The following is a 23,271-nucleotide window of genomic DNA, read 5'->3' as shown; positions in this document are numbered from 1 at the left end:
TTGTTTGAAACAGAAGTTTATTCTCCGAATAATGCATAAAAGCACAGTTGAGGCTACTGTTGGGAGCATCCCTCCCTTCCTCTTCCTCCTCCACCCTCCTCTCTGAAAGCCAGGGAGAACACAGTTGAAGGAAACATGCAATCACAAACAATGATCAACTCTAAAGACAAAAGGTTTGGTCCAAAAGAACTCAACATAATTAATCCAATTACTGTGAACAGCTCACTGAGTAGGATTAAGATATTGCAGATGTAGTGTTTCCACAGGGCGGCTCTTCAGTGCACCAGGGGGGCCTGCTTGAGGGAGATGAGAACTGAGCGCATGCGGGAGACGTCTTTGGCCTGCTTGCTGGACTTGGGGTTAAAGTCACATAGCCGGGCCACCCGTTCCCACTCAGTGCCTGGGGACGATTCATCAATGTCGTTTACAAAGGCTTCTTCTGCTGCCCTGGAAGCAACAACAAAACATGTTGGTTTAATGCAGAACCACCTTGGAGCAGCCTGGCGGCTGCCTTGCTACAAAAAAATAGCTACCTCTGTCTCTCCATCCCTGGCTCAGTGGCAGCTGCTTTCCCCAAGAACAACAGTCCCTGACTCAGGGACTCAGGGACACACGTGGGCAGCTCTCCCAGGCACAGGGTGCCCAGGCTACTGCGTAAAATGTTGGAATACAGGTGTTTGGTTCAGGGCTGTCTCTCTGCCTGGCTGTCTCTGCTTGTTTGAAGGATTAAAAAATAAATATTTAAGAAAGAAATAAAGGCAGTCCTTAGCCAGTTCCACACCGCTTTTATTAAAAACAAAGCAGCAGGCCGGTCAAGAACTTGGAGAGTAGCTTATGCTGGGCTGTACTGAGTTTCAAGGAAATTTAGAGCCTTCTAAAAAGCCCACAGGCACTGCACAGTAGCCTCTAGATTCATTTCCTCCGGCTGGAGAGAAACAGGGCAGATCAAAAGAAACTCAAGACAAAGCTCCCATGCTAGCAGGCACTCCAGACCAGAAGCCATTCTGGGGGTGGGGGTGGGGGGTGCTGGGGCATTCTCTAGTTCAGCCAGAGTTGCTGTGTTCTCTCCAGCCAGGTGCCTGGGGGCCACTCAGGGCACACCACTCCAGCAGGAGAGCCAGCATTAGCTGCTTTTTGGCAGGGGCTACTCCAACATTCTTCCACACCAAGGTGAGCCCACCCGCAGCCGGGAACCAGCTGGTGGGAGCTCCAGCCTGGAAGGACAATGGGCAGAGGCGGAATGACACACTATTCCATCTACTCCAACAAGCATCACGGGCAAAGCAGAAGCAATGAAGGTGACTGGTCTGCGGGGACAGAGGGGTGGCACTATCACAGGGATGGCCGTGGCAAACACCGCTGAAGCCCAGAGCCACTACAACACTGCGACTTCATGGCACACACAGTTAGGGCAGTGAGAAAGGTTTACTTAACTGTTCTAGGCTGTAGCAAGGATGGTTTATGTTTGTGCTTAAGGGTGAAGAAGAAAAGAAACAAGGAGAGAAACTTTAGGTCAGATATAGAAAATGAGAATGAGCCCAATGCAGATGGTCAGTAAGCTAGACATGCCCCTGCCACTCTATCTCTGCTTGGAACGTGCAGCTGGCTTTGCTGGGCCACCCTGCTGCCCAGCAAAACCAGACTCAGCCTCTCCAGTCTCCGTTTCTACTCCAGAGAGAATGTGCCAAAATCAAATCAAACACCACCTGTAAGTCCAGCATTTCACAAATCTCAGTGCAAATGCATCCAAGGGCCCAGGAAACCCAGTTCTGGCTTCTGCTGGGATGACTGTGGGCCCTAAGAGGCTCTCTAGACCACCCCAATCACCCGTCTTCCACAGGTCCCTTTCCTCCTCCATTCTACCCTCATCTCCCTTAGACCCACAAGCTGGCCCTAACTTTTAAGGAGGAAACAGTGACAGCTGTTTCTAAGTCTTCAGCAATACAGCTTTGGTAACAGGAATCCTAAACAAAAAAAAAAAAAAAACAAAAACAACAACAACAAAAAAAAACAAAAACTTCTCCAAAGAGATGCCATTTTGGGGAGCAGGGCACAAGGGAAGACCCCAAGTGGCCCATATCAGACAGTTTCGCTATCCTGACCGCAAGCTAGGGGACTCTCTCTGCTCGGGTGGGGACTGGGCACTAGAAGCTAGCCACTGAACAGCAATTTCTGACATGTCAGATGGTAGAGGAACAATTACACACACCCATGAAGACAATCCCCCCGGCTCTGAACTCTCCTGCCCAAGGGAGAGCTACCTGACCCCACATTCTCTGAGGGAACCAAGTGATGAAAACGCTGCCCCCACAGCTGACTGGCGATGCAAGGTGCTGCTGCTCCCTGGCTCCTAACCTCCTGGGACTGTCACCTGCTCCCAAGTGAGGAGAATTCTTCCCACCTCAGGCAGGCAAAAGGGCACAGGTAGCAGCAGTGGTGGCAGCAACAGCAAGAGGTCAGATTCCCCTGGTTCCCAAATCCTTCCCAGGCAAGATCATGAATGACTCCCGTTCTGAAAGAGCTCTCTTCCCTCTAAATCCCCGAATATGAAAAATGGCAATGAGAGGCTGAAGGGAGTTGTTATTCCACAAGGCAACCACGGGAGCATCCCTTAGCTTATCAACTCTTAGGCAGCTCCCAGAGGGCCAATCTGAAATATTTCAAAGAGCAAAACAACTTGTGACACAAAAGGAGCATTAACTCTAAACAGAAAATAGAATCAAAACAAGAAAGGAATTAGTTTTGCAACATACACATAACCAATCACGTCAGCGAAGGGTTGTTTGTAGAAAGCTTCATCTGCCACCCTAGACAGCAAGAGGTCCAAAGGCAGGCAAGCAGGCAGGAAAAAAGAGAGAACATTGAGAAGCAGAAACATCTACAATCCACAATAGAGGCGTGATGTGCTCTGCGGAGCTGCTTTCGGGGCTCCAGCCTAACCCCCTGACGCTTTGAGCGCTGGAGACCACGGCAGGCCAGGGTTTCCCACTGGCCTTCCCACATGGGGACTCTCCACCAGAGTGAGCGCTGCCAATTTCAGCCCCAAGGCCTATCCTGGCAACAACGAGCATTTATTAAGCACTCAACATACGTTAACGATTCAATCCTCAACCCTAACAGCTCACGACACAGTGGTCCCACCGTCCTTCAGAGGAAGCACCTGGTTCGGCTACATCACAGCGGAGATGTGCAGCACTCACCCGGGCCACCTGGCTCCAGGTCCAGGGTTCTTCCCATTTCCTACCGTATATTAACACTTCCTTCCGAACTGGTGTGTGCACTAGTTCCCAAAAATCTGATCTCAAATGTTGGGTTACCCAATTGCTGCCTTCCCACACTGGCTGGTAGGATAAATGTTCAGTATCCTGGGAACATAGGATCATTTGAAAATCTCTGCTTTAGGGGCCGGCGCTGTGGTGCAGCAGGTTAACACCCTAGCCTGAAATGCCGCCATCCCATATGGGCACCGGTTGAGATCCAGCTGCTCCACTTCCAATCCAGCTCTCTGTTGTGGCCTGGGAAAGCAGATGATGGCCCAAATCCTTGGGCCCCTGCACCCAGGTGGGAGACCAGGAAGAAGCTCCTGGCTCCTGGCTTTGGATCGGCGCAGCTCCGGCTATTGCGGCCAATTGGGGAGTGAACCATTGGATGGAAGACCTCTCTCTCTCTCTCTCTCTCTCTGTGTAACTCTTTCAAGTAAATAAATAAATATTAAAAAAAAAAAAAAAAAATCCCCTGCCTGCTTTAGAGAAAAAAAAGGAGCCAGAGGCAAGTGCTGCTGGGAAGAAGGCAGACTGGCCCGCGCGTGCCTGAATCCAGCCACCTGCTCAAGAAGCTGGCGCCGCTCCCAGACATCTAGGCCAGACTTGACTGGCTTTGGTGAGGTAAAGCCCAGGACCCAGAACTCCATCCTTCCTTAGCTCTCACTCAGACAGGGGAGAGGATCCATGTGACAGGGCCCTGGAATGAGTGGGGCACAGGATGGGGTCAGGAAATTTTTGCCGCAGACACAGGCTGACTTTCACTCTGTCACCCCAGGCTGAACCCATGGGCCCAGTCACTAGACCCAGGCACAAAGCCTCCTTCAAAGACTCTTACCCCATCCTCTGATTCGGTCAGCTTGGAGTAGGGGAGTGGACGTAGTAAGTTTTAAGGTTGATTATACTTAGTCATGAACCTAAGCTCACATTTATCTGAAGGCAAATTCTAATAATTTTAATTTCACTTATTTTTAAAGTCACACATCCATTTCCTTCTTTCCCATTTTTGTTTATTAACTGGTGTTTTGTGGAAATTTAAAGAAATCAAAAGAGCAGCCTGACTGTAGTTCTAATGGACTCAGCAGGAAAGAGAGAGCTGTTTGTGGGCAGCATGAGTGGGAGAGAAAGGCAAGGCAGGGCAGCCTGTAAACCCACCACTCCCTTTTTAGTTCATATGAAGGGTTAAAACCTAATCGATTTCAACTAGAGCATGCTTCTATTGGAAAATGAATAAAGATTTAATGACTTCTGTCAAGGCATCACTATGACAACGGAAGCCTGAATGTCAGCTTTACTCCTTTGCAGCTAGCCCAGAGACTAGAGAGCTCATCAAGGTTATGGGCCCAGAACAGAGAAAGTAAGACAGCAAACAAGAGCGACTGCTACCTGCTTGTTCTTTGTCCAGCAGAAGGGGAATCTAAGAGCAGCAGTCCTCAGCCAAGACAGAAAGAGGCTCAGGGGAGCTTGGGAGAGAGGAACGAAGTGAAAAGCCAGCCCATAGGACAAGCTTTGGAGGCATAAGGACAGCACAGAACCTCATTCCACAAATGGCCCCAAAGGAGGCATGGGAAAAAAATGCCACCACTGACAATCATCAAGTCCCTAAACTTTTCCAAGCCTTGAAAGAGCTGAAAAGTCTCAGTACAAAAGGTACCCTGAGAGACCAGTGCTGTGGCACAGTAGGTTGAGCTGCGGCTAGTAATGCCAGCATCCCCTATCAGATCGCCAGTTCAAGTCCCAGCTGCTTTGCTTCTGATCCAGCTTCCTGCTGATGTGCCTGGGAGGCAGCAGAAAATGGTCTAGTTACCCATGTTGGAGACCTTGCTAGAGTTCCTGGCTCTCGACCTCAGCCTGGCCGAGACTGAGCTGTCGCAGCCATTTGGGGAGTGAACCAGCAGATGGAAGATCTCTGTCCCTCTCTGTTGTTCTACCTTCCAAATAAACAACTTTTAAAAAAGGAGAGAGGGGGCTTAATAGGGGGGAATGTTTCTCACACAATTTGGAAAGGAATACGTTCTGGGATTGTTCGTGGTAGGTACGGTCAGCCCTGCATATCCACAAGCCCCAGAAAAAAGAACTGCATCTGTATTAACTATATATACTTCTTTCTTGTAATTATTCCCGAAACAATACAGGTACAGTTTAACACTTATTTACATGGCACTGACAGCGTCTGGCACTATAGGTACTGTGAAGGTGACTTCAAGTATACAGGAAGATGTGCATAGGCTGTATGAGAACACCAGGCCATTTTATACAAGGGACTGGAGTACCAGCAGATTTTGGTGTCCACAAGGGTCCTGGAGCCAAGCCCCGGATACTGAGGGACAACTGTGAACTCGGCCAACTGCAGGGGCCAGTCACTGTTCTGAGTGCTATGCAAAGGGGACTCTTTTCCACAGGCCCTAATTCAGTTCTTGTGCAGTTACACTGAGGCCCAACTGTGGACGCTGGCAACAGACCACAGGCCCTGCGGGCCAAGGACCTGGTACAGATGTGCTCTAATGCTTGGGTGACCACTGGGCAAGGGCATCTGAAGGCAGGAAGCCTGGTGACACAGTCACAATGAACTGGAGGCCCTCTCTACCCACGGCTCTGCCTTTCTGCCATTCTTTGTAGCCTCCTTAACACCAGCTGCTGCACAATCATCCAGGGAGGATGATGCTTGCTTGAAATGAAAACCCTGCTTTTTTTTTTTTTAAGATTTTTTTTTTTTAATTTATTTATTTGAGAGGTAGAGTTACAGACAGTGAGAGGGAGAGACAGAGAGAAAGGTCTTCCTTCTGTTGTTTCACTCCCCAAATGGCCGCAATGGCTAGAGCTATGCCAATCCGAAGCCAGGAGCCAGGAGCTTCTTCCTAGTCTCCCCCGTGGGTGCCGGGGCCCAAGGACCTGGGCCATCTTCTACTGCTTTCCCAGGCCACAGCAGAGAGCTGGACTGGAAGAGGAGCAGCTGGGTCTCGAACTGGCGCCCATATGGGATGCCAGCGTCACAGGCAGAGGATTAACCCACTGCGCCATGGCGTCGGCGCCCCCTGCTTTGTTTTCTAAACATATTCACTATTTGCAGACAAACCAGAAAGAAGGAATCCCTTTATACACATAAATGGGAACCAGTCCTTTAGACTCTAAAATTCAGAGTCAAATATGAATGGCGGCCGGCGCAGCGGCTCACTAGGCTAATCCTCCGCCTAGCGGCGCCGGCACACCAGGTTCTAGTCCCGGTCGCCCCTCTTCCAGGCCAGCCCTCTGCTGTGGCCAGGGAGTGCAGTGGAGGATGGCCCAGGTGCTTGGGCCCTGCACCCCATGGGAGACCAGGAAAAGCACCTGGCTCCTGGCTCCTGCCATCGGATCAGCGCGGTGCGCCGGCCGCAGCGCGCCGGCCGCGGCGGCCATTGGAGGGTGAACCAACGGCAAAGGAAGACCTTTCTCTCTGTCTCTCTCTCTCACTGTCCACTCTGCCTGTCAAAAAAAAAAAAAAAAAAAAAGAATGGCAGAGAAGTCAGCTCTATCAAAATGTCCAGGGTAGAGTGACACCGTTGGAAAGAGTCCCCCAAAGTGACTGTAAAAAGGCTCCCACCTCTATCCACTGAGGAAATCACTGGAATAGAGGGGAAAACCATCCCTTCTGTTCTCGGACCCCGGGCCACTAGCTTTCTGCCCTCAGGACTAGCCCTGCGCGGCAAGCTCTCCACAAAGCAAGCGGCCTGGCTTCTGAAGAGTCCACATTCCCAGAGAGGGGGATTAAGCCCCTTCTCTTCTCTGGAACTTGAGCTCCAACTGGGAGCTCCAACCCACCACTCTGCAATTCCAAGTAAAGAAAGCTGCCGCAGCCCTAACGCCACGCCCAGAAGGAGGCGACCTTTAAGACTGAGTGCCTAATGACAAAGCGATTACTCTCTCCCAGGACAACTGATTCCGTATTCAGAGAGGCACCTTTTCCCCATAAAAATTCAGCAAAACTGGCTTGAAACAACTCAGCAATGGGAAGCCTGTTCCCTACATATTCATTATTTTAAGCTTAAAAATCTCTGTCGAACTGCTGGTACCTCAGGACCCTGTACAGGCAAAGTCAGTGTGGCACTGCCAAGTATCACCAGAAAGGTTCAAGTACTGAGGTGGCTTGTTCCAGAACTGTCACAAGGCCCCACACAGCACTGCTCATCTTTCTTCACAGACCTGATTCCCATCTGGGGGAACATTCCTGACCAAGCAGAGGACACAGACACCTGGGGAAGTCAGCACTTCATACTGACCACAGGCCCAACAAGAGCCTGTGTGGCTGATGGGTGCCGTTACCATTGGCAACTCAACCGCTAGACTGGAGGAGTCCCCAGCATGTCTGCCACAGAACTTCAGAGGCACCTGACAGGAGAGGAAGGTGACCAGGCCAGGCTTGGCACCTGAGGCGGGGTGGGGTAGCAAACAGAATCAAGGACCAAAGGGACAAAACGGGGAAGGGCTGCTCTATGTTAAGAAAGGTCCATCTGTTCTGTCACAGTGGTCCCGCGATGGCGTTGGGTGACAGGCAGAATGGCTAGTTTCCTCTTTCTCAGCAGATTTCCATCTAACAGGGCTGCCAAAGACAAAGGCACTTAACCCAGCTCACTGGCTGCCTCCGAGTACAGGAACCTAAAGTTCTATGCCACAAACTGAAAATCCCTCCAGACCCAGCGTAGTCTGTTTTTACCAGCTGAGTGGAGCAACCACCATTCAGTGAAAGCTGGGCTCTGAACCAACAGAGGAAAGAAAGCCGACCTGCCTCCTGCGAGGGAAGCTGTGCTGCCTACGCTTCTCTAAGCTACTCCCAAGAAGCGAGAGCACTAGAGCCCCAGCTGCGAGTGGTGAAGGTTCTCACAGCTCCTCAGCCTTCACCAAGTGAATACAACATGTTCTGAAAATAGCATTTTTTAAGAAGTCAGTTCAAGATTTTCTTAGGCACAGAGAAGTACCCAGAGAACCCCTAATTCTGAAGACACTGTGTTGGAACATCCTTGGCTACCTAATTATAAAGCACAGTTCCCTGCTAACGGACCCCTTCATGAAGCAGCTCTCAGGGGCCAGGGCTGTACTTAGGAGACGCAGTTTGACCAAGTGTGCAATCACCTCCCAGTAATGAGATCTGGGTATAGTCTTGAAACCAGCCTTTCATTCCAGAACTCCATTTCTGACACGTGGACTTAATCCATATTCATGAAATGACTTCTTTTGCTGATTCACTCCATTACAAGCGACACATATGACCAAACTTACTACAATTGGAGTGGTTAGAAAACAGACTGAGTTATGCTCGCAAGACTCAAGATGTGTGGTCTCTGTGTTTCAAAAATTTTCTTAAAAACCTGCCAAGCCATTTCCAAACTAAAGGAGGCAGCAGCCATGAACCTGGACTAGATGCTGGAAAATGGACTTGATCAGTATTGGAAAACATGCTAGAGTCCCCATGGACTGACCTGTTGTTCGCTTTTGTTTTCTGTAGCTGCTCGTCCTGTCTCGCATACCACTCTTCTAGTTCTTTTATTGCTTTTTCTTTCCACTCTGCTTCTTGCTTCCGAGAATTGGCATCTTTGAAGGGAAAGAAAAGAAAGATAACACAAATGAGGCAAAACAAAAAGTTCTTGTAACTGCCATTTTTTTAAATACTGAATTTTCATTTTATTATTTATTTGAAAGGCAGAGAGTCAAGAGGCAGAGAGAGATACCTCCCATTTTCCAGTTTATTCCCCCAAATCTGGCAACAGCCAAAGCCAGGAGCCAGGAACTCAATTCAGATCTCCCACAAGGGTGGCAGGAACCCAAGTACTTGAGCCATAACCTGCTGCCTCCCAGGACACACATTAGTAGGAGGCTGGAAACAGGAGCAGGGCCAAACTCGAATCCAGGCACTCTCATAAGGGATGCAGGAGGCCCAAGCAGCTTCTTAAACGCTGTGCAAAATGCACATCCCCAAAAAACACAAATTTAAGTTGTTTTCATCAATGGCTCAAGCACTTAGGTTCCTGTCACCCACGTGGGAGATCCAGCTGGAGTTCTGAGCTCCCGGCTTTGGTCTGGCCCAGCTCTGGCTGTTGCAGGTTTGGGGAGTAAACCAGCAGAGAGATCAGTCTCGGTCCTTCTGCCTATCAAACGAAATGAAAATAAACTTCAGAAAACTTAAGTTCATTTCATCAGTTTATTTTGGTCTTACTGAATTTACAATGAGTGCAAGTACACATGCATGTGTGTCGGGGGAGAACGGCGGTGAGGGGAAAATGAAACTTATTTTCCCTCTTCTTACAACCAATTCTTGATCGTAGGGGTCCTACACCTGGTCTTTCACTACGTCTCATCCTGGCCCACCTTAGGGTGGCACTAACTGTGTCCACTGTTCATGGACCAACTTAATTTAACTGGAATTGTTTTTTGCAGGGACAGGAGGAACAGTAAAAATACTGACTTTTAATTAAAATAAAATTTTAAAAAGGCCTGTAAGGACATCACATGGGGAAAAAGCAATTGTAGAATTTTTTTGTTAAATTTGAAGTTTAATGAAAGATGAAAGTTGATTCTTTAATAATGCCACCAGCTTTAGTTCAGGGTGGAGTATTCACATTAGATCATCTTTTAATTCTTCTCACAAAACAAAGTTTAGTCCACATTCCAGGCCTGACAAGTAATGGTTTCGTAAGACACAAGGTGGCACCCTTGTGACTAACATGCAGAAGCAGCAACTATTAGGAAAACCAGACCAGAGGGAGAAGGGAATATAGAACAAAACATCTGTTCCTACTTAGACGAAGAGTTACGTTTGTGGCAGAGCCAGGAAAGAGCTACAGAACAAACTCCAATGCAGTGGGCAGGGATGGAGGATCATTATTAAAAAGTCAACCAAGAGGTTCTAGAAATGAGGCAGAAAATGTACACCTAAGAGGTTTGCCAGACTGGATTCTCAAATTTGGAGTTTCCAAGGGCTAAATATGGCTTTTCCTAAGAGATTTGGCAAAAGAGACCAGTATAGAGTAGGAGATAAAGAAATACATGCCAGAGCTACTGGTGTAGCTAATCGAGGTTAACCCAATACTTCACTTTAAACATGTTTTTAAGGACACCCTTGGGGGCTGGCACTGTGGCATAGTAGACTAAGCCTCTGCCTGTGGCACCAGCATCCCATATAGGTGTCAATTCGTATTCCAGCCGTTCCTCTTCCTATCCAGCTCTCTGCTGGTGGCCTGGGAAAGCAATGGAAGATGCCCCGAGTCCTTGGGCCCCTGCACCCTCCTGGGAGACCTGGAAGAAGCTCCAGGCTGCTGACTTTGGATTGGCCCAGCCCCAGCTGTTGGCAGCCATTTGGGGAGTGAACCAGTGGATAGAAGCTCGTTTGCTCTCTTTGTAACTCTACCTCTCAAATAAATAAAATCTTAAAAAAAAATAAGGACACCCTTTCTAGGAGGTGTTTTTATAGACATCTCATTCATTCTTTATAATAATTCCAAGAAGGTAAATCCTAATTCCATTTTCAGCAGAGAGAAGAACCAAAGCTCAGAACGTCTGAGTCAGCTTCCTAGAGGTAAGAGTAAGTGGCAGAGCCAAAAGCCGAACTCAGGTCTGATTATAATACTGATGCTTCACCTAACTTCATTATGCTGCTACCGGAGGGAGGGACAGAAAGGGAAGCCTAGAATAATCACAAGACGGGACCTGAAGGTGACCACCAGTGACCAGTTTCCAAAGTGCAGAGAAGGAGCCCGGCCTGTTACCAGTGTCTTTGAGAAGGAGCAGGAAGCAGTGGTGGTTTCAAGTAGCTACTCAGAGGAAGACACGAAGCACTTCTGGGCATTTTTAGGGCCTTGGCAAGCAATGTGGGTAACCTGGAGAAGCCTATGCCTGTAACTACAAGAAACAGCCTAATAGCAGCTAGAAACTCCCGTAAGGTTTCAGATTATAAAGAAACTTCACTTTGCTATCCAGTTTATCAGAAAGTGACCTATCATTCAGAAGGTGGATGATTTTCTACGTATTTCCCACTGATGACTCTACAGTAAATACAGGAAACTTCTGCTAAGCGTCTGTCCTCAGCATTAAGAGTGTGTATGCGTGTGGGTGGGTGGAATGGGGTATGCAATGATGCAAGGAGATGCCATGTGCTGCCCGCGTCATTATGTGGGTAAAGAACTGAAAAATACCAAATTTAAAATGTAAGATGTCTTTTTAATAATGGTGAAATTATTTCTACAGAAAACTACTATATGATTGGAGATTTATTTTCAATTCTATTGATCATTTTAAAATTGTATGTTAGAACCAAAATATTACAAAAATTTATCTCTGAAAAACTCTAGATAAAAACTGTGACCATCTGGACAGATTGTAACTATTGCATAAAACAATACATTTCAGTCTCCTTCTGGCTTGTACAGATTCAGGAAGTACTACTGGCAATAAGAATGTATACTTCTTCAGTGCTTAGCTTGATGGGACAAAGAGCCAAGCCTGAATGCAAGCTCTTTGTGTCTAGGAAGGAGAAAGAGTCCCCTTAGAGAGCAAGACACGGTGTCAGGCACCTGCTTCTCCGGATCCTCTCATTGTCTACAGAGAAAAACATGGCGTGAGAACACAGCCAATAGCTAAGCTGACAACCACTGACACTGGTTGTCTATTTTCAGTATGTTGTGATTTCTCACAGTTCTTACAGAGAAAAAAGGTGAAACTGAAGAAACCTCTTATTTATGGCCCAGATGATTCAATTCAACTGGAATTCAAGGCAAATGTCTCAAATCCCTCAAAAGAGCAACTTGAGTTAAAGAAACAACAACTTCATGGAATATTTCCAAAGTGTCCAACTTGATAACCAAAAAAGAAAATGAAATTTTTGTAGACACTGAGGAGGGCTCTCTATGCAGGGCAACTCTGCTCAATTTTGAGGAAAGAGAAAACGTAAGGTGGGTTCTACAACGTGCAAAATATTCTAGCAGTCCTAATAAGCCCACACAAGACAGATGCACAAAGAACAAGCAAAGACCAAGGCTGCTAGCACCATGAAGACTGATTTCACCTTTCAAAGGCTTCATTATCCAAAAAACTAGCTGCTAGTCACATATAGCTACAGCTACTTACATTTATTAGCAGCAAGAATTTAACTCAATCTCTCAGTCATACTTGCCACATTCTAAGTATTTTTTTTTTTAATGTTTATTTTCATCTACTTGAAAGGCAGAGATAGAGTGAGAAAGAGCTGTCTTCTACCCTTTGATTCATTCCCCAAATACTCAAAACAGCCAGGGCTGGGCTAGGCCAAAGCCAGGAGACTGGAATTCTATCTGGGTCTTGTACACGGTGACAGGGATCCAATCACTTGAATCTTCATCTGCTGACTCCCAGAATGCTTCAGCAGGAAGCTGGACCAGCAGCACAGGAGCCAAGACTAGAACTGGCACTCCAACAAGGGATGTGGGATGTGTGGGAGCTTAACCTGCTGCACTACAATGATTGCCCACATTCTCAGTATTTAACAGCTACAAGTGGCTAGTGGTTATCAGACTGAACAGTGCAGATATAGAGTATTTCCATCATCAAAGAATACCATGGAATACTGCAATAAAGTACAAGTACACTTTATTTTGAAAGCCATATAAATTGGACTGGAAAGAGAAATAATTTCAAACTGACTATGCTATCTGGGTCAACTCCCTTCCTGTCTGGGTGTGAGTTACCCCATCTGAAACATAAGGAGTCATGTTTTCACTAGTTCAATACTTTTCCAGAGGGGATAGTACTCCTGACATGTGGTTACAAGGGAGAATGTCTAGGAGATATATAATGAGACTTTTAGACATGAAGTATGTGATGTCCGCACCTTAAAGTAGACAAGCCACAAAAAGTTATGTGTGTGAGTATATGGATAACACATATACATAGATCCATGCTCCATCTGTATATAAAGGTAACTCAGTATGTCAAAATGTTAATTATTGACTAGAATAGTTGAAAGAAGAGAACAAACATGTGTGAACTCTGTTCTATGTCTGGAATTTGAGAAAGACACTGTGGACTACATCCTCATACTCTGCCTTCTCTCTCCAACCTACCATATAGACAGACACCAAATGTCTCCTGATCCTGAACCCACAGGTGAAACCCCATGTATATATCTCTTTACCAGAGGCCAGGCTGGCTGGCTGTGTATACTACATGTGTTCAAAAAGCAATATGGCTGAAGGGAATAGATATGGACTTGGAAGCAAGGCAGACTTCGGCTGAAATTCTGACTCTACCACTTTTCAGCTAAGTGATTCAAATACTTACTCTACCTATCATCCCCACATCCCTAAACCCATACAAGTGCAAAAAAGTTATTTTACAGGAGCATTAGGGTAAGAAAAATCTAACATACCCCACATTTTCCTTATCAGCTGTCAAATGTTAAATGAACTGTCAAAAGTTTCTTGTGTGGAAATACCTTCAAGTTTACAACACTTTCATAACCACCACCTCAGACCATCCTGGAGCAACACTGGTCTTCCTTCAAGGGTAACAACACAAACTCTGAAGGTTCAAGCAACCACGTACCTGCAGCTGCTCAGGCTGAGTCTTGAACCCAGTCCTTCACTCCAAGTCCAGAGCCCTTTTCCATAGCATCACTCTGCTCTGCCTGTGAGAGGAGAGACCATACTTGGTCGCTCTCTGGCCAACCCTTTTTCTTAGACAACTGCCTATGACTAAGCATCTCCATGTAGGTGGCCTTGTGATCTCTAGGCTGAGAAATTTTGCATCCCAAATTCCAGACAAAGATACTATGGCTAATTCAAGCCAAAAAGCATGAAAACATCAATAGTCTAGGGCAACTACTCTACTGAGGATAGATATCCACAGACAGATTCCTTACCCAGGGCTTCCAAACGTTCTTTTTGCTCTTCTCTCCATTTCCGGATACTTTCAGGTTCTGACTGCAATCGATCCACTTGTGAAATAGCTGCATAACCATCTGTAGGACCATTACTTTCCTTAACACAAAACAAAATCATGCTCTGTCAGTACCAAACACTCTTTCCCAAAATGCACTTCCTATGAGTTAGAACTGCAGGTTACAAACTTGACTCTCACTGGGATTAAACATGACAATAGGTCTGATCTGATTTCATCATCATTTAAAAAAAATCATCTATTATTTTTCACTTTATGTTTCTGTGTGGGAGAAACTGTTGAAATCCTTACTTAAGGTATACTAAGCTGATCTTCTGTATATTAAGATAATCGAAAATGAATCTTGATGTGAATGGAAGGGGAGAGGGAGTGGGAAAGGGGAGGGTTGTGGGTGGGAGGGACGGTATGGGGGGGAAGCCATTGTAACCCATGAGTCGTACTTTGGAAATTTATATTCATTAAATAAAAGATAAAAAAAAAAAAAAAAAGAACTGCAGGTTACATACAGCACTGGGGACTTCTGTAAAACAGTACAGCAACAAGAAAACCGTATGTGCTGACAGCAGCTTTCAACACCACTGCACTAAATCCTGACAAGCCCACGAGGGATGCAGAGTAGCTATCATACCTGTTGATAAATGGGCGACATGTGGGACATACAAATTTGGGGGTGGGATGGGTAATGGACTCATTAGGAAACAGCATTCCGCTTCCTCACTTGACAGGCTGTGTGTATCTTCAAAGTAACAAAGGTAAGTACATGGCAAAGCAAGGCCTGGAACTGAAGACTTCTAAATGTTGTTATTCCACATAGGAAAAAAGGTTAATTTATACTACCTAATCAAAATATAGTGAATTCTAGGAAAGAGTTTATAATATAGTTACTACAGTCATAGCAGGGAAAGAAAAAGGCAGGCAAACCTGAGTCTAGGAGGCACAGGGAGGGTGTCTTCACAGCGCTAAGATCTGAGTGCTAATAAACATTCCTCTGGGCTTGACCTGGGGCTCTTTTCTTGATCTACAGATATTTCTGGATTCTATGCACACCTTCTTTCCCCTTTCCATTGCTCTGGCTGGTGTTCTCATTCCCTTTCATTGACTCACTACACTAAGTCACTGTCTCCAGTCAATCCCCAATGTGGGCTCCCAAGCTGTCTTCTTAAAACACAAAGCCTATTATTTAAAAGACTTAAGGTCTTGAAGCATAAAATAAAGATCTCTGAAGTCTTATAACCAGACTGTTATCAAAGACAGAAAGAGATCCACTTAAAGCATTAATAACTAACTTCTTACAGTGCTTCACACTCAGGCCAGGTGAGGAACACTCTAAAAGGGTGCCCTGTCAACACCACTTCAACTCCTTCCTCTCCGGTAGGTAACATTCCAGCAGCTAATATACCCAGGAAAGTCAAGGGACTGGGGTCTTGTTCGGGTCGGTCAATTCAAACCACAGGAATGGAAGACTCTCAAACACTCTCATTCAACATGATCAGAGTACTCTGTACCTGGTAGTATTCGCCATTCATCACTCCATCAACAGCCTCTGTAAGACAAGATTTCAGTCTGTCAATCACAGATAGTCAAATACAAGGCCAAACAGAGTTACACAGTGGAATATAGTATTGTATACTGTATGTTCTGTAAGCTACTAAATGCTGTCCCTGTGGTAGATTCTGAATATTCGGGACTAAACAACTTCCTATTTAATGAAATCCAGATGTGCTAATACACAAATGAAATGCAGACAAATCTGTTGGCTTTCAAGTCCAAAATCAGATTCTGCTTTCTGGCTTAGAGGGATGACAAATGGAAGCTTGACAGAAGAGTCTCAGACAGCAACAATGTTTCTCTAGCAGAGTTCTGGAGAAGACAGAGGCAAAGTAGAACCTGGAATCATCCAGTGATTTGTCTTCAAACCAAGAAGCTTTCTTGGGGGTCATGACTCCCCACGCTGGGGCTGGAACAGATTTGGCAGCCAAGGATCTATTTCTCAAAGGTCTATGAGAGCCAGTGCTGGGCCAAAACAAAGCTGGGAGCCAAGAACTCATTCCAGGCCTTCCACAGAGGTGGCGGGGATGTAATTCCTCAAGAAGCTACCACCACCACCACCTCCCAACATGCCTATCAGCAGAACGCTGGCACTCGAACCCATGTACTCCCAAATGGGATGTGGGTCTTAACCACTGCATCCAATGCCCACCTGCTTTTCCTTCTCACAGGCAAAGATTTCATCAAACCACTCCTCTGGCTTTCTTAGTTCCTAACCAATTAAACCCAAGTTGAAGCACCTATTTCCAAATCAACCCTAATGCTTACATTTTATACATTTTTAAATTTATTTTCCTGCTTCTCCCAATTTCTTTCTCCTTGGCTTTAGAATACTGAAAACTTATTGATCATTCCCACTCCCCTTCGGCCATGTGTTCCATGATACTGAAACACATACTTTTTTTTTTTTTTTTTAAGAAAAGTGCCATGTAATTCCATCACTCAGATCTTGGTTTCTTTATCTAACACATACACAACAAAACTTCTTTCAGCAAAATTAGACTCCTCCAACATATGTTTTTTAGTAATATGTTCATCTATATCATTACATTTTCAACTTTTTTAGTGTGGAAAAACATCTACTAAGTATTGCTTCCAGTGTGTCAGAGTGTTCAACACATTACATACATTAAATTTTAATCCTGATAACAAACCTGCATGTATCAGCACTTCACAAATGAGCTCAGGATATGAGCAGGGTTCCTTGAGAGAGGTAAATAGATATTCTTGAAGGGGCAGCTAAGTAATGACAGTATTTTCTAAGGCTGTTTATTATGCTTAAGATAATTTTAAAAATATGAGATAAAACCAGCCTTTAAAAGGACTGCTATCCCGAGTGTCAGAGGACAGACCCAACTGTTAATTTGATACATGAGGGGCTGGTGCTGCCATGGTGCAGCAGGTTAATCCTCTGCCTGTGGTGCCCGCATCCCATATGGGCTCCGGTTCTAGTCCTGGCTGCTCCTCTTCCAATCCAGCTCTCTGCTGTGGCCTGGGAAAGCAGTAGAATATGGCCCAAGTCCTTGGGCCCCTACACCCATGTGGGAGACCGGGAGGAAGCTCCTGGCTCCTGATCGGCGCAACTCTGGCCATTGCGGCCATTTGGGGGGTGAACCAACAGAAGGAAGAGCTTTCTGTCTCTGTCTCTCTCTCTGTAACTCTACCTCTCAAATAAATAAATAAAATCTTTTAAAAATAAAAAAAAATAAAAAATGATACATGAGTACAGACCAAGAGATCTAAGCACTTGCCAACCCACCAGCTTGATCTGTTTTGAATGCTGGCTTGTACATTTATTATTTCAATGTATTTTCACACTTAATTTCCCTATTTCACTACTATGGTTTATGGCAGTACAAAAAGGGTGTCTTCTTATTGTCATTGGCCTTTAACTATTTCAAGCTATTTGTGTGGCACCTACCCACACGGTCTGCTGAACATTCTATCAAGTTTTAGAAATACAAAGCTTACCAAACAACAAACAAAAGTACCTGTGCGGGCACATCCAACTGTTTCTATGTAATAAGTTCCTTGATGCAGAATTGCTGGGTCACCAGATATTCTAACAACTTGGAAAGCACCAACCACTTGCCCATTTGCCAGCTGGTTCATACTACCTCCACAGCACATGAGTGCTCTCCATTTCTCAGACCTTCAACTTGACTAAACTATGCTTTACCTTGTCTTTAACTTTTTGTTACCTTAATAGTGTGGCGTGAAACCTCTTGGTGACTTTGCTGTACCTATTTTATTTCCTGTGGGGTAATCACATATCTGGCACTTGATTTTCTTGTTTCCTGAACTGAGTTTTTTAATCTATTTTCTGCCATCTCAAAGTGTTCTCTCTATATTCAGTCTTCTCATACTGCAAAATACCCACCCCCATTTTGTCCTTTAATTTGGCTTAGGGTATTTGACACCAAGAATTACTTAGCTTGTATGTAGATACCACTGATTTTTCCTTGATCATTTCTGCAACTGCTTTTATCCTTGAAGGCTTTTCCTACTACAAGAAAAATAAATACAACAGGGCCGGCATTGTAGCGCAATGGGTTAAGCTGTCACCTATGATCTCACTTAGGCATTGGTTTGAGTCCTGGCTGCTCAATTTCAGATCCAGCTCCCTACTAATGTGTCTGGGAAAACAGCATAAGATCACACAAGCGCTTGGGCCCTGCCACCCACATGGGAGACCTGGATGGAGCTGCTGCCTCCTGGCTTCAACCTGCCCCAGTTTCAGCTGTTGCAGCCATCTGAGGAATAAACCAGTGTATGGAAGTCTGTCTGTCTGTCTGTCTCTCTCTCTCTCCATCACTCTGCCTTTCACATAAATAGAATAAATCTTCAGGGGCTGGCACTGTGGAGCAATGGGTTAAGCCATAGCCTATAGCACCGGCGTTCCACATGGGTGCTGGTTTGAGTCCTGGCTGCTTCACTTCCAATCCAACTCCCTGCTAATACAACCTGGAAAAGCAGTGGAAGATGGCCCAAGTTCTTGTGCCCTTGCACCAACACGGGAGACCCGGAAGAAGCTCCTGACTCCCGGGGCCAGCGCCGTGGCTCACTTGGTTAATCCTCCGCCTATGGCGCCCGCATCCCATACGGGCGCCGGGTTCTAGTCCTGGTTGCTTTTCTTCCAGTCCAGCTCTCTGCTGTGGCCCGGGAAGGCAGTGGAGGATGGCCCAAGTGCTTGTGGTCCCTGCACCTGCATGGGAGACCAGGAGGAAGCACCTGGCTCCTGGCTTCGGATTGGCTCCAGCCGTAGTGGCCATTTGAGGGGTGAACCAACGGAAGGAAGACCTTTCTCTCTGTCTCTCTCTCTCACTGTCAAACTCTATCTGTCAAATAAAAAAATAAAAAAGAAGAATAAAATAATAAGAAGCTCTGGCCTGGCCCAGCCCTGGTCATTGTGGCCACTGGGAAGTGAATCAGCAGATGGAAGATCTCTCTCTCCTTCTAACTCTGCTTTTCCAATACATAAATAAGTCTTTAAAACAGAAAAATAAATAAATTTTTTAAAGTATACTTATTTTTCTTCTGGTACCTTTTTTAATGCTAGGAATTAATTTCTATATAAAATGGGAAACCTACATCAGCTAGTCTGACCAGGGCTACATTATTGTTAATATATTACAGCTAACATACCAACTATCTAGTTAATATATTCCAGCCTAAGGCCATTTCCAACAGAAAGACTTCTGATCACTCCTCCATAAACAAAACACTAAGTAATCCTCAAGCCATTCCTCCTTCTAAATCATATGCTGCCTGTCCCATGCGGCTGAAGACTCAACTAGACCCACTGGTATGTGCTCTGAGCTCTTTATTAGCTACAATGCTACTGTACTGGCTTTTTCTTTTTTTAGAAATTGTCAACAACCAACTTGCTTTATTTATGTATCTTTTAACTTTCACTTTTTATTTGAAAGGCAGACAGGCAGGCAGAGTTCTTCCAGCCACTGGGGTTCACTCCAGAGATACCCACAACAGCTGGGGCTAGGCCAGGCCAAAGGCAGGAGCCCTGAATCAATCTGGGTCTCCCCCATGGGTGACTGGGACCCATATATTTAAGCTATCACCTGCTGCTTCCCAGGGTGGACACTGGCAGGAAGCTGGATTGGAAGTGCAACTGGGACTCGAACCAAGTTCTCTGATAGGGGATGCAGGCATCTGAAGGAACGTTTTAACTGCTGAGCCAGAAGCCTGCCCTGTGTCCATTCTATGTGAGTCAACCACTGGCCCAAGGTAAATGGTAGTCTGCTGCTACAGAGACACACAGGAAGGACATCTAGGGCCTTGCCTTACTGGGACAACCAAGCTAGGCAGTCAAATACTCCAGAAGGAAACTTTCTGGAACTTTCAGGAACTCTGGACAGAAATAAGGACCAGATAAGTTTCCAAAGGTGAAAGATTGTCCCAAATTCACCTTCCAACTTCTCATGTTCCCCAAGCATTGGAAGTTAAGCCGACCTAGGTCTGAATCCCAACCAAACCATTCATTAGCTTGCTCCCTAACCATATGGCTTAATTTCCACAGTGATCAGTTCTCATCTGAAATACCAGGTTGACACTACCACTTAGCTTGCACAGCTAATATACAGATCGTCAAGTATATGGAGTTCCAGGCACACAGTAAATGTGCTGTATAATTATGTCATGTGTGAGATCTCTCTAAACAACTCTCTAGCACTGCTACCAGTAAAATTACCCTCTTCCAGCAAGACTAATTCACCTACTTCTCTTCTTTTTCCTTCCCTAAGCACTTGTCAGAAACATAACAGACAGCACCACAGTGATATGCTCTTTCTACAGCTCCCTGCTCCGCCTCATTCTCCCACCTCAGCTGGACTTGGGTTGCCTCCCTCCGGACCACACGTTCTTCCTCAATATTGCTCATGCCACTTCACTGAGCTGCTGATCTCTGGCTTCCCAACATTTCCTTCTCTGAATCTCCTAATTTCAAGAGTGAACCAGGGCTCAGGCCTAACTCCTCTGGTTTCTACCTAGGCCCATCCTCCATGGGAGCTTTTCCCCCAAGGCTGGGCAAGCTTAGCTATTTTCCTCTCTCCTCAATCTGTTACAGCCGATTGCCCATGTATCTTCTACAGGACACATGACAGAGACCTCCCACCTATAATCACTCGGTTTCCTCAGTACACCCCCAAGCCTACAGGCCTCAAACTGCTTTCTCCTCCTACCCCCAGGGAGCAATAGTACCTAGAAGCCAAGGGATGCTTACTACATGCCAGCAAGCACTCTCTATGCTTTAATGTAATCCTATAAGTGCAATGTGCTACACATTATGCAGAAAATGTAGTGGTTAACTACATAAAAACTGCCTAAGACAACAAACCTAAACTCATTCAAGCAGCAGTGGAAAGTACAAAACCTGTAACCACTAGAGTGTTTCTGAAAGACAGAAAGTGCCCAACTCCTGCTCTAATTCCCAAAGGAAGTGCTGACCCCTGCACTCTTACCAATCTCAATGCATGGTCAGGGCTTTAAGTCACTAAATGCTTAGTTCCCTAATAAAGTTCTTCCCAGGAACTAAGTCAGCAGTCAACCCCTTCCTTCCCTTTCCTGAAGGCCTGATGTACAAGACTCACATATCCGACCGCATTCTCTCCTTTTACCTTCCCAAACTGCCCAGCACCAACTCCTGCTGGCTTACATAGGACTCTTGGAGCTAACACTTTGCCAGTTTTTATGTACACGAGCAGTGTCAGGAACAGGCTGGGTGATGGGGATGGAATAGAGTTACACTGTCCCTCAACTAGGAGAGTCTCCTAGGGGTGCTGCTTCTCTCTGCTCGGTCCTATAGCCACAACTGCCTCTCTCTGACCCCAGCACACCCCAGCTAAAACACTGTAAGGGGGCGGTCCCATCTAAAGGGAGGGAGACTTGGGGCCCAGCTGATGCCCTTTTTTAAGCAAGTCACTTTTCACTAGGATTTAGTTTTCTAGTAAGTGAGGAGGCAAGCCAAAGGTCGATTTTAAACTCTCAGGCAATGACAAAATACCCCCCCAAACACTGGAAGCCAACTTTATCTCACAGTCACAACCCACTTCAGGCCAACCTGCTTGCCCCTGGCTGCCCCACACCCACCTGCTTCTTTAGGTGACTGCCTGACCTCAGAGGTCTCGGTTTCGGGTAGCAGAAACACTCCCATTTGCCAACAGTGCCCTACTCTCCTTTACTGGAATATTTTTTCAAGGAAAGGTAAAGCCATATCTCATCTCCACTCATTTCCTTCTTCCCCATACTACTAAATAGTTTGTTTGTTTTTTTTTCAATTCACCCTCTGCTTCTACACCACAATCCTAGGCACTTCACAGGTTAAGGCAGTCGAAGGTCAAATTGTCATCCCACCCAACTCTTATTTGTTCGGCCGGGAGGTGGGGTGGGGGGGAGTGGAGGCCACACAGCAGTCGCCTGTTCACCTCTGCTTCCCTCCCTGGCTGGTGCAGGTTTAATCGTGGGCTCTGTTTAGGCAATAACTACCGAAGCTGCTCCCAGAAGCCGAGGAGCTCGGAAGTCCTGACCGGAGTTTCTTTCTCCATGCTTTCTCGCCCTGCTTTCTTCGGTTCCCTACTCACTCCTCCCTTCCTCCCCGTAACCCAACGCCCTATGTACTTAAATGCTGAACTGCACTGCCATTCTTGTTTGTTTCCAAAAAAGACACTACTATTCTTAGGTTTCCTGCCCTCATTTCCTGATAACAGGTTCCGTGCTGGGCTCAGACTTGCCTGGGAGTCTGGCGAGAGTACGCCAATGCGGCTTCAGAAACCAGGCTTAAGGCACAGCAAGTGCTTAATTAAAAGTTGCTGAATTGAACGGGCTTCTCCGGGGCTGCAAGCCTCCCAGTCACTTGATTTTCTCTGCGTTCTCGCTCGGCCGGCGCCCAGCAGCGCTAGCACACACACACTCTCTCTCTCTCTCTCTCTCTCTCTCACACACACACACACACACGCACACTCGGAACGGAGCGGACTTCCCGAGCCCAGGCTCCTGCATGACTGGGCCGGGGTCTCGTTTCCTCTTTGCACTCCGCCCCAGCCTCCTGGCAAGAAACACGAGTCGTACGGAAGTGCTCGGACCCAACTCCGGGCCGAGTTTCCCCGGCAAGTCCTCCCGCCGCAAACGCGCCCGCCCTCTCACCCGGACCCCCCGGCGGCTCGCCGTGCGGCTGAGGCCCGGGGGCGCCGCCGTCCAGGATGGCGAAGGCCTCGTCGTTCTCGATGCCCGCAATCTCGCTCTCCTGCTGCGCCAAGAAGGCCGCGGCCGGATCTTCTTCGCCCGCTCCGGCCAGCCCGTTCCCCAGCGCTGGACCGCCAGGAGCACCGGCGGGAGTGCCGAACGGATCTAGCTCAGCCATGGCGGGCAATTCAACGGCACCAACACTGAAAGATAAACCAACCGACACACCGACACCGCGCCCGGCAGCGGCCGCTGTGGTGGCGACTGCGATCGGAACACAGCGGGAGGAGGGAGGAGGTGGAAGCGGAAGCCCTGCCCCTATATCCGGTTGGTCTTGGCGGTGTGGGAGAGCCGAAAACAGAACAGC

The 23,271-nt window shown here is 46.7% G+C and overlaps 1 protein-coding gene across 4 annotated transcripts; it reads right to left on the bottom strand.

Annotated features, from left to right (window-relative positions):
* Positions 1-23,244, bottom strand: CLTA (clathrin light chain A). 4 transcript variants are annotated; one of them, XM_002707987.5, is made up of 7 exons: positions 22,866-23,225; positions 15,665-15,702; positions 14,122-14,239; positions 8,714-8,825; positions 2,754-2,807; positions 1,435-1,470; positions 1-447 (listed from the first exon to the last, which is right to left on the bottom strand). In XM_002707987.5, the coding sequence occupies exons 1-7, from the start codon at positions 23,080-23,082 to the stop codon at positions 276-278; spliced, it is 747 nt and encodes a 248-aa protein (XP_002708033.1). In that variant the 5' UTR covers positions 23,083-23,225; the 3' UTR covers positions 1-275. The 4 variants fall into 4 exon arrangements, with proteins under 4 accessions (XP_002708033.1, XP_008264909.1, XP_002708032.1 ...); XM_008266687.4 differs by lacking the exon at positions 2,754-2,807 and having other exon boundaries at positions 22,866-23,244; XM_002707986.5 differs by lacking the exon at positions 1,435-1,470.
* Between the last annotated feature and the right edge of the window lie 27 nt (positions 23,245-23,271).

This window comes from Oryctolagus cuniculus, chromosome 1 (genome assembly GCF_964237555.1).
Source record: "Oryctolagus cuniculus chromosome 1, mOryCun1.1, whole genome shotgun sequence".
Classification (NCBI taxonomy): domain Eukaryota; kingdom Metazoa; phylum Chordata; class Mammalia; order Lagomorpha; family Leporidae; genus Oryctolagus; species Oryctolagus cuniculus.
This window is presented reverse-complemented; position numbering and strand designations above follow the sequence as displayed.